At 36.8% G+C, this 12011-nt stretch overlaps 1 protein-coding gene across 1 annotated transcript; it reads right to left on the bottom strand.

Annotated features, from left to right (window-relative positions):
* Positions 1 to 5075: 5075 nt before the first annotated feature.
* On the bottom strand, positions 5076 to 11666 carry LOC104431515 (catalase isozyme 3-like). Its single transcript, XM_039315046.1, has 8 exons — positions 11506 to 11666; positions 11107 to 11203; positions 9829 to 10106; positions 8034 to 8810; positions 7735 to 7824; positions 5648 to 5715; positions 5477 to 5570; positions 5076 to 5388 (listed from the first exon to the last, which is right to left on the bottom strand). Exons 1-8 carry the CDS (start codon positions 11518 to 11520, stop codon positions 5329 to 5331), a joined length of 1479 nt encoding a protein of 492 aa, XP_039170980.1. The 5' UTR covers positions 11521 to 11666; the 3' UTR covers positions 5076 to 5328.
* Between the last annotated feature and the right edge of the window lie 345 nt (positions 11667 to 12011).

The following is a 12011-nucleotide window of genomic DNA, read 5'->3' as shown; positions in this document are numbered from 1 at the left end:
ATATATCTTAACTTGTGTTTGGTACCTACTAAAGATAGGATATAATCGGATACAAGAGGGATATAGACCGGATAAAATTATTCCATGAGGACGTGAGATAAATATGGATATGATTTCTAATATCCATAATAGGAAAGTTATGTTTATCAAATAACAACTTTCTTAGACTAACAAATTTAAAATTATATTTCATTATAAATAATATATGAATCCTAATATAAGAAATTAAAAATAACAAAAAATAACAATTTGGTTTTCAATTTTATCTTATTTTTATTTATATATTCAAATTTACTTCTATCTTGTAATATAAATTCAATATATAAATATATATTTATTACATATTTTAGGTGTTTTAGTATTTTAGGTATATTAGTGTAGTTTTCTATTCAATAAAATTTTAATAGAGAATGATGGAAGGGGAAGAAAGAAAATAAAATTAAAGTAGACAAAATTGTCGTTAGAGATTTTTATTATATCCGTTTATAAAATTTATGGTTCATTTATATTGATATGTCATTTATACCCAACTACATATAATATGATATGAATATATTTGATTTTATTGCTGTAAACACCAAACACTGAATATGATATAGCAAAATCTCCATATCTAGATTAGAAATCCGAACCATCAAATGTAACTTAAATGATATTCCTCGCATGACCAACTATGTAAAGTTATAAAACTTGCCACATCAAGATAAATAAACTCCGAATGAAACGAAGCACAAAATGAAGATATAAAATATTAAGCACAACAAGTCAAAGTCTTTCATCTAAAAGAAAGAGAAATTCACAATTCTTTGAAATTTCTTCGTTAAGGAAAACACTTAGTGTTTGAAGAAGATTTTGTTCTTTTTAACCGAAGTAAGTTCTTTCCTTAGACACTCAAGTTCCTCTTTTTGCAAAATATCATGCTGTTTTAATTAGGTTTCGTGTGCCCAAGCCTTTTGAGTTCTTTTTCTTTGCGAGTCATTCTTGGACCGACGGAGCACATCCTCATTGTCATCGTTGTTGGAGGATAATCCTTCGAAATCTACATGGAAATAGTCAACTTTCTATGCAATGGATTTTTTACTTGACTAGTTGTTGGATTCAATTTCAGTCATGAGAGCTCCAATAAGTTAATTTAAGGTCAAGACTAGAAGTCTTTTAGTTTCACAAAGTCAATTTCACGTGAATTCATTATTTTGGTCACATTCGAAGTTTCTTACTTTAATATCTTTTATCTGTGTAGATTTTGTCAAGTACATTAAGTCCACGTATGATGTCGTTCTAGCAAAGAAAGATTCTCTTGACAATGCACTTCTTGCCTCTGATTTGATAGAAAATTGCCAAAGGGCTGGTATTTCTTCTAGAGGAATGATATTTTGGATATTTCAAACCTTAATAGAGAAAATTTTCTCTTTCAGCTGACAGTATCATTGATGTCAACTCGGCTCCTGGACTTGTAATAATTGAGAGAAGAGAGAGAAAGAGAAAGAAGGCAAGAAATGTACGTCTTGCCTATGAATTGATAGAACACCAGAGGGCTGGTATTTCTCCCAGAGGAATGATCAGAGCTGATTTTTTGGATATTTCTGATTCCATCAGAGGAAAATTTTTCTCTTCGAGTTGATAAGTGTCGTTAATGTCCATGAGCAACTTGGTTCTTGGCTTGTAATAATTGAGAGGAGAGACAGAGAAAGAGAAAGAACACAAGAAATGTACTTCTTGCCTATGAATTGATAGAACATTACCAAAGAGTTGGTATCTTTCCTCGAGGAATCATCAAAGCTAATTTTTTGGATATTTCTGACTTTATTATTGGAAATTTTCTCTTCGAGGTGATTAGTATCAATAATGTTCATGAGCAACTTGGCTCCTGGATTTGTAATAATTGAGAGAGAGAGAGAGAGAGCGAGAAAGAGAAAGAACACAAGAAATGCAATAATTGAGAGGGGAGGGAGGGAGGGTGAGAGAAGATGAGAGGGATGATAGAAATTAAAAAGAAGAGTCGGTGGAGGATTAGATAAAGATTTGAAAATGAAATAATAAGATGAAATGTAATGAGAGAGAGAGAGAGAGAGAGAGGAGTGGAGAAGTCAAAAAGGGAGAGGGAGTGGAGGAGGAGAGAGAGGGAGAGGTAAATGAAGAGAAGAAAGCAAAGTGGAAAAACAATGATTTGTTGAAAAATGATTTTTTTTTTTATTTACACAAATAACACTCTATTTTTCTTTTAGATATAATTTTGCATCTCAAAATTTCATGTCCTTATATAAAACTAAAGAGTAGGACATATGGATGGGAAACCAAACATGCCAGCTCTTTTGTTCTCCCTTTTCAACCAATAAAACAATAATTTTTATTTGAAAAGTCTTTTGTATTTAAATTCAAATTTAAATTTTGACATTCTTTATTAAATCCAATAAAACTTAGATGGGGTGAAATTTTTATTTGAAAAGTCTTTTTATTTAAATTCAAATTTAAATTTTGACCTTCTTTATTTAAATCTTACACATGTTGGATAATATAATATAATTAGCTAACAACCCACTAGAACAAGAATGTTAGATACAAGTTTTGGATTAAACCCTTAAATGTGAAAATGAAAGATTGTATTTAAGACCTAGAGGCACAAGTTTCATGAAGCTCTTGATTAAAAAGGAAGATGACAGTTTTTGAAACATTTTTTGGTTAAAAGTTAAAATTCGAAATTAGGAAGAAATGAAATAGAAAAATGAAGAAATATTTCATGCAGAACACATTTCAAAAGAAGTACAAAAGAAATATATATTACAAGATATCAGATTGCACAGAGAAACGATTAAATGTGCTGATGACTATGTGAACAGATAGGTAAAGATAAAATAAACTAATAAAGCTAATTTTTTATATGTTGTACCTCAGGATGTGATTTACAACTTTTGTTAAGAAAACGAAGTGAAATTTCGACAAAAATATTGCCTTACAGTCCATGCATTCATCAAGGGTTAGTCCCAAAATCTCCAGATCCAGTCTTTCCAAAGAATAATGATTTATATACTTGTTGTTTTGTCCCAAATTTTTGTTATACTCCAAGTTTACAACTTTCATTTAGAGGCCGAAGCCAAACTTCAACTAGAACATCACATACAAGTCAAGAACATACATCCACTTTCAACACTAACCGGTTCCATCCCAGAAAAAGTCGGAACCGGAACCGGTCCCCTGGAACCGGGAAAACCGGGTTTGAATCTACTAGTAATCTTGATGAAAGATAAAGATAATAAAATAATAAAGCTAATAATGAGGAAATTGAACATATTGCAACAAGATATATAGTGGTTTGGTTTTATCCTAAAAACTACATTCACTTTCAACACTAACCGCCATAGTAAGGTTTGAATCCACTAATAATCTTCAAAAAAAATTAAAATTAACAAGTACAGCATTTCCAATAGATCACTCTACCAAGACTCACGTACTACTATCACATTTGCACACTTTCTCTTATCATTGATTACAAACAGTTCACTTGCAGGATAGGTAGTTGAGTGTCCATGACTATGCCTCTGGATTGTCAAATAAAAACTATTGCATTTTCTAGCATATTTTTCTATGCATTGTCAGCTCGATCAATCTAGGCCTCAAGAGGTTTGTGTGGACCATAGACATGTTAGCTATAACAAAATCTTGTACGCCACTCTTGTGCCATGACACTTTTGCATTTGGATCGGGGTTTATTTATTTATTTATTTATTAGTTTGATATTTTTTTTTGGTTAGGGTTAAATCAAAGTTGAAAAAGCAGAATCTGATATCAGCAAGAATGCAAAAAATGCTTGGCCTAGCAATTTCCCATGTCATAACCATTGAGCAAAGCTTCATAAAGGGTTTTTTGGTTTTTGGTTTTGGTTTTTGAATCCATTCCAAAAAAGTTTGTTATGTTTTGAATAGAGAAAGACGACGCTTTTCTGAAAGAATGCGTATAGTGTTTCTCAATGGTAACAATAAAAACAATTTTCCAAAAAAAATGCTTGGCCTAGCAAATGTTCATTAAAAGCAGAAGTTTGTTATGTTGAATAGAGAAAGATGACGCTTTTCTAAGAATGCCTATAGTGTTTCTCAATGGTAACAATAAAAACAATAAAAACAATAAAAAAAAAACTAAAGTTCAGCCGAAGAACCACACTGGAAAGGAAAAAGATCATTTTCTCCAAACTGCTTATTGCCCAAGAAATGGAAATGATCAAATAGTCTGTTTCCTTTCTGTTATACGCTGCTGGAGAACTCAAAAGAGAGATTTTACAGAGTTGTACTTTAAATAGAAGTGTCAAAAACCAAGATTCATCGGAGTAGTACACAGCAATTCAGCAAACATCTTGACTTCACCAAAACACAAACATAAAATGAACAATCGATGCAGTCAAGACACTAGCACATAAACTGCAGACCTAAGAAAACAAAATAAAATGTCTAGAGTTAACTGTGCAGTCGGTCAAAATATTTGTCGGCCAGATGGGTCAAGTTGAAAATGACCCAACCCAAATTGACCAATTTCCATGCGATATAATTTTTGTGACCCGATCCATATGCCAAAATACTTCCATACCTAACCTAATTTAGGAAAACTCATAACCAAAACTGAGGTGAGAGCATAGAGCAAGAGTGAGGGCATGAGAGGGTTATAAAGATGAGTTGGGTCTAAGTAAGTCAAGAACCTATCTAACACCCATATAGTTTTGGGTTTTACCATTCCAAACTCTTTTATGATCCATTTATTAAATATATCTAACCCATATAACAACCCATGAAATATGGGTTAAGAAATGGATTTATGACTTCTAATGAGAGGTCTACTTACAAGACATAAATCTTCTTTTTCCGATCGGGTATGGCTTCAACTATTCCTCAAGCCCGCCAAATATTTAACCAGAGACATATTTTAGTTAATGGTCATATAGTAGATATACCAAGTTATCGCTGCAAATCATGAGATTTTATTATAGTCAGGGATGATAAAAAATCGAGTCGCCTTTTTTCATCAATAACGCATAAAAATAGTTAAAATCAATTCTAAAATGACCAAAAACCCTGAATTGATCGCACGGATAAAGCAACAAAGGAAGGTCGACAAAAGTTAGAACGAGAAAAGAAACAAATGCCCCCTTTGAAGTGCAAGTGCTATCTATAAATGCACGACTAGCGCATAATTACATATCTTTGGTAAAGAGAACGACTCTGAGATCCCTCTTAGTATTACAGTATAGCAACAGCTAACAGATATGCCGGCACTTAGCTTTCATGCTTCTTCCGGCTCCCGCATCCAGGTGCCACTTATGCCGGAATCGCCCCGTCTTGGCATTCACATGCTCGGTCGCGCGCTGAGGCGGGAAGCAAGCTTCTGGCCGATCGATTTGTCAGCCTGCGGTGAAGATGCGTCATGGTCCATCAGTATAAACAAATTTCGGTACCATGAAAGGAAGCAAACCGGGCGAATAGTGATGGCTCACCTGAGTCCAGTAAGAGATCCAGATGGAGCGATGCTCGTGGGTGACGCGGGGTTCAGACAATGCCTTGATCCAGCGGTTAATGAAACGCTCTTGCCTGGCGACAAAGTCGAAAGACAATTGAGTGACCAAGTAAATTGCACATCGGCTCAGGAGACAGTGGTCAAAAGGTACCTGTCCGGCGCCCAGGATCGGTATCTCTCTCCTGCCTGCTTGAAGTTGTTCTCCTTCTCAATAATGACCTGCATAACCAGTAAGTTCACGTACAGATGAATACTAGCAGCACAGATATCTAATCCAAGGCTGTTGGTATTTGCGGAAGCGTGTGTTTGATGTGTGTGCAAGTGTGTTTTGTGTGTGAACTTTCAAGAGGGCTAAGGAAAGAACAATATGGGTAAGAAAATAATTTGCAGCAAGGGAACACAAGGGAACAACAAAAGAAAGCTTTTTTTTTTATTTAGTTGTAGTACAAAGTAGGGGTGAGCATGGTCCAAGGTTGATGGGCACCCCTAACCCTAGACCAAGCCCGTCTACGGTGTCGGTCCTCATTCTCATTTTTAGGAAAAGGACCAGACCCTGTGAGCACAGGACCAGGACCGGACCGACCCAATGGGTTCGGTCCGGTTAGTCAACCCGGAGGACAATCGATAATTTTTTCGTCTTATTTTTATACTTCCTAAAAAAGCAAACCTACAAATTCAAATTACGCATCCATGATCCATCAACAATACGATATTGTGCAACTAAATTATAAAATACCAATACATATTTAGCAAATTTAAGATGACACAATAATAGAAATTTCATATCCGCTAACCGCTCATCGAGATATGGGACAAGATGGAAAGTTCTTGTAATCATCTATCTTTAATATTTATAACACCATATGCAAAAGCTTTTTCCGATCATGTAGAGTTTACTCAACCAAAAAAATGAGCTTCGCACCACTTGACTAGCATTTGATCATGTAGAGTCTACTCAACCAAAAAATGAGCTTCACACCAATTGACTAACAAATCACCGTAGAAACTGCAGTACTACTCTACTCTTCAAAAACTTCTACCATTTAACACAAATTGAAAAGCAATTAAATCATAAAAAGTTTAAAATACTTAATATAAACCATGAATATATAACTTCACATCTTGTTAATTCACTTGAACTTCTAAACACTTGAAAACAAAACAAACGACACATAATTAATACTTAACAAAAGTTTTAAATTGAAATTACTATTAGTGCTATTGATAGAACATCTCAATATAATATAATATAATAGACATTTTACTTAGGTTTGAATATATAAAGAATTATAAATAATATAATATAATATACGGGGTTGGTCCAGGGGTTAATGGGCCTAAAACTCTAGGACCGAGGACCAATCCGCGCGGTGTTGGTCCCGGGAATTTCAGGACCAAGGACCGACCCGTCCCTTGGGAACCGGACCAGACCCAGGCGGGGTTGGGCGGTCGGGAGTCGGTCTGGGGTCGGTCCAGTCGACCTAAACCGCTGCTCACCCCTAGTACAAAGTACAAAGGAAGGGAAGGAGCTTACCTTTTGCTCTGCCTTTTTACGCTCCCCCCTCCTTCCCTATTTATAGGGACACTCCACTGACCTAGCCCATCTTCTAGGAGTTTCTTTTACAATTTTTTTTTCTAGAAAAATAGGCTTTTTTAAGGCAAATATCTCTACCATTCTCAGAGATAATTCTATAGAGTCTTCTAGAGTTTTTCTTGAATTTTCTAGCTCATATTTATCTTGAAGTTTCTAGAAAATTGGATCAATAATTTAACAAAGGCGAACCCCGAGAGCTACATTTTCAAGCCACGAAAACATTGACTTATCTTCTGTAGTTTTAACTTATTCCTTTCCTCATTTGTAAGTTCTTAGCTTAGTCTGTAAAAGCCAACGATCATAGCACCATAACGATCGCAACGGCACACCAGAAATTGAATCACATCAATTTTATCTAAGGTCCAAACAGAAGCACCACTGCTGCAATGCCTCTTTCGACTTGCTACAGATAACCATTGTTATGCGGGCGGGCCTTTATCGCAAGCGTGTAATTATTTCTTCTGGCATTCTCTGCTGAGTCTGAACTGCTTTAGCCCTTACCAAGCCCGCCCCTCAATCATCGACACAAAATAGATTTAATAATACCATGCATACAATTCCCGTTCTTTTACTTGGTATCCTGGAGGCACGAACATGTTGTAAGAGTCGTTTTTGATATAAATGCATAGACTCCATAAACTTACCCTTTCTCGCTTTCCAGTCACGATTTGAGACGGTATCGGGTACCTTTCTGCATGGCGAACGGGATCAAATTTCGAAGGAAAATAATTTATCTGCGAATCAGCATCATGGATGAATGACATCGTTAGTTCTTCCTTTTTTTCAAAAAACAAACTGAGTCGAGTTGAGCGTTGCATCAATAGACTACTATAGCTAATTCAGATCTCTGTACAACCAGCTAAAAACATGTTATTAGGTCATGCTAGAGGCACGTTCATTCTCAGCGCCGTTATTGAGCAAACAGAAAAATAAAGATTATTACCTCTTCATCCCTGTGCATGAAATTCATGAAACCATCATGGTGGTTGTTGTGATGAGCGCACTTGGGAGCATTAACGGGGAGTTGAAGGTAGTTTGGTCCAAGGCGATATCGGTGAGTATCGGAATAGGCGAAAATCCGAGCTTGGAGAAGCTTATCATTGGAGAAATAGATGCCAGGGACCACAAAAGCTGGGTTAAACGCAAGCTGTTCATTCTCAGCGAAGAAGTTATCGACGTTTTGGTTCAGCACCAAGCGGCCTACTGGTTGCAGAGGCAAGATGTCCTCAGGCCATATCTTTGTCATATCCAGCGGATCGAAGTCGAAGCTGTCTTCAAGAGCAGGATCCATCACTTGGATGTAGAGCTTCCACTCCGGGTAGTTGCCAGCAGCGATCGAGTCGTAAAGATCCTTGGTCGCATGGCTGTGGTTCGATCCTCCAATGCGGATCGCCTCCTCCTCCAGCAAGCACTTCACCCCGCAAGTCGGCTTCCAGTGGAATTTCACGTAATTCGTCTTTCCGGCCTTGTTGATGAAGGTGAAAGCGTGCACGCCGAATCCTTCCATGTGCCTGTAGTCCTGAGGAATGCCGACATCATCGAAGAACCATGCGAACGTGGACAGACTCTCGGGCTGGTGGGAGAGGAAGTCGATGATTCTCCACATCTCCTGGATGTTAGACTTCGGGTTCGGCTTGAACGCATGGATCGCGTCCGGGAATTTCATTGCATCGCGAATGAAGAAGACTGGGAAATTAATCCCCACCAGATCAAAGTTTCCCTGCGTTTAGAGAAAAAAGCCGAACGGTGAAAGGAGGAAAGAAGAGAAGCGCGAAACAGCGCAATTACGTGAAGAGATACTAGTTATGTTTTGATGTCTTGACTTCTCTCTTATTTGAAATGAACCTTCTATTACAGCCCTTTGATAAATATTCATCTTCAACTAGTCACATCGAAGTGCCGAAATAAAATCAATCATCAAAGAAGAGAAGAGAAACGCGAGACAATGCAATAGTGTGAAGAGAGACAACTTGTCTGTATTTTGATGTTCAGCTTTCTCTTTTATTTTAATTAAAAAAAGGACATTATAAGAATCGTGAATTTTGTGTGGCATTCACTTAAATATCATAATTTTTTATCACTTGAATGCCATAATTTATATATGATGCTTAATTGAGTACTATAACTTCTTCTTCTTTTTTTCGATCACTTAAGTGGCATTATATTTTTAAAAACATTCATAATGCCATGTTAGATTTTTGATATCTAAGTAAATATTTTAAAAATATTTTGGCACTTAAGTAATTGATTGAAATTTATGACACTATAGTTGACGTTTTTTTTTTTTTATAGAAATAATAGCATTTAAGTGATAAAAAAAAAGTCATAATATACTTAATTTTTTTTATAAAAATTATGATATTTAGGTGGCCAGAAAAAAATTTATAATATCCACGTAAGCGACATATAAAAATTATGATATCAGGTGTCATTATTCCTTAAACTCTTTGTTTTACAGCCCTCCGATGAGGTCATCTTCAACTAGTCATGTCAAAGTGTCGAAATAAATTCCATCATCTGACCAAAAAAAGAAAAAGAAAAATTCCATCATCACGTGGCTATACGGCACAGGCTTTAGAGCATACGCTCCCAAAGAGTCAAAGACACTGCCCGAATCACAAATGCCAAGCACAGTACCTGCGTAGTCAGTTAAACAGATACACGTTCCAAGCAATAACAACAAAAAAGTCGAAGAACATGGAATTTGCAGAATTCAAAGCTTGTGATCATCTCGTTACCTCTCTGGTGTAGAACTTCACTGCAAAACCACGAGGGTCCCTGAGGGTTTCAGGGCTGCCGCGCTCGTGGATGACGGTGGAGAAACGGACGATGACGGGCGTCTGGACTCCAGGAGCCCGGAGGAAATCAGCACAGGTCAAGTGAGAGATGTCGTGGGTGACCTCGAAGAACCCTTTCGCGCTGGCTCCCCGTGCATGGACCACCCGCTCAGGAATCCTCTCTCTCTCGAAGTTGGCAAGTTTCTCCAACAGATGGTAGTCCTCCAGGAGAATCGGACCTGTAAAATGAAAGAAAACTCCTTTTAGACGATGGTTAAGCTTCGTGTCTTCACTACGATGTCCGTATAGAGCACAAGAAGAGCCAAGAAGGATACTCCTGCGACCAGCTAATATAACTACAAGGTTCTTCGGCTGTGGGTCAGGGTCCCCTCACGGCCCAAAAAGGCCTAGGGGTCGAGTTTCCACAATCGTGCCTGCCTCTAGATTATCAAAAAAAGAGAACTACGATATTTTTCCTTCCTGTCACAAGTTGCTGAAGAACACAAAAAGTGAAAAATTGTAGAGTTATACTTTATATTGAGAAAAAAAAACGATAAAAACCTTATGTCCATTGCGACATATTACACCTGAGTTTTTTTGTGATATTAAAAATCTCAAACTACATTCACTGTGATATATTTATCTAAACTTTTTCTCTTGACATAAAAACATCGAACTTGTGTACATCTCATATATTTAATTTCCATCAAAGTTCTATCATATGATGTTTTAGTTAATTTCACTTAAGTTAGATGACTCCGTTTGCTTTTTGAAGTCCATGTAGTCAGAGCTTTTATAGTCCACGTAAGTAAATATGTCATTCATGTTCACATTTTGGATTTTTGGTGTCACAAGAAAATTTAGAATAAATATATCTCAGTGAGCATAGTTTTACGTTTTTGGTGGCTTTTGCCCTTAAACTGTTACATAACCTAGAAGTTCAGATTCGTTGAAGGCGTGTACACACCTCGAACTCACCAAAACACAAAAATAAAAAGAACCCATTGATGCAGTCGAGAGCCTCATGCACGTTTTCTATAAGACGTACTCAAATGATTATATCAAGAATAAAAAACCACAAACCACGAATTAATCACACGCATGAAGCAAAACAGAAAGGCAACGTAAAAAAATATTCCGGTTCGAGTGCAAGCACTATCTACGCATGCACGATGAGCATCGAATTATCATTATTTTCGATAAAGAAAACAACTTGGAGATCCGTAATGGCGATACTACCTCTAGTTCCAACAGTCAGCGATGAGTCATTGTTCCAGACGGGAGCACCGTAGTTGGTTGTCCAAAAGCTGGAATCGTAAGCGCTGGACGGGCGATACTGCGACATCCACGTTTAGCAGCAAAAACATATCAGCATTTTGCAAAGTCGGCATGCGGGCGATAAAAAAATCGATGAAACAGAACCGTAGCCATCAACGTCCCAACAGGGAGCGCTCTTCTTCTACCAAACAGGAGATGAAGCGAAAACAAACAAGCATTGGGGAGATCTCGGTTCCATTAACGTAAATACAGTATATGATCAACGGATCGGATAACGAAAAAGGGAAAGATAATTTCTGCCGCGGGCGAAGATGGAAGAAAGATCAACAGTCGAAGCGGAGAAGATGAACCGATCGGTACCTTGTACGGATCCATGGCAAGAGGCAGAGATGACGAAGCGAGCACAAAACTAAGATTTGGGCTTTGAAGCTAGTAATGGTGGCGAGACAGAAGTGGGAGTGTGTCCGTCTACTGCTTCGCCTCTCCATTTCCGTGTTATATATATTATTTCTGTTGGCAGGTATCGGTGCGTCCAATTCACCATGGTTTCATGACTTTTCAAACCTCCATTTGACGTCTTGTTCTCTATATCTAACTCCGTAAAAAGTTAGATTTTTACATGAAGCTTCGAGTTTTTATATAAATTAGTTATATTTAATAAATAAATTTAAAATTCAAAAATTCAAAATAATATTAATATTAAGTGAGTTTACACTTATTTAATCTTCACTTATTGCTAGTTCTTTCTTCATTAGATCTTATGCTTATTCACTGCATTTTCACTTAGTATGGATATGATTTTTCATAAATTAGTTTAAATATGAAAGTGTTTTAATAATATGGTCAGTTTGAGTATGAGTTGTTAG

This window comes from Eucalyptus grandis, chromosome 6 (assembly GCF_016545825.1).
Source record: "Eucalyptus grandis isolate ANBG69807.140 chromosome 6, ASM1654582v1, whole genome shotgun sequence".
Classification (NCBI taxonomy): Eukaryota; Viridiplantae; Streptophyta; class Magnoliopsida; order Myrtales; family Myrtaceae; genus Eucalyptus; species Eucalyptus grandis.
The sequence above is the reverse complement of the archived record's forward strand: the minus strand, read 5'-3'. Positions and strand labels throughout refer to the sequence as shown.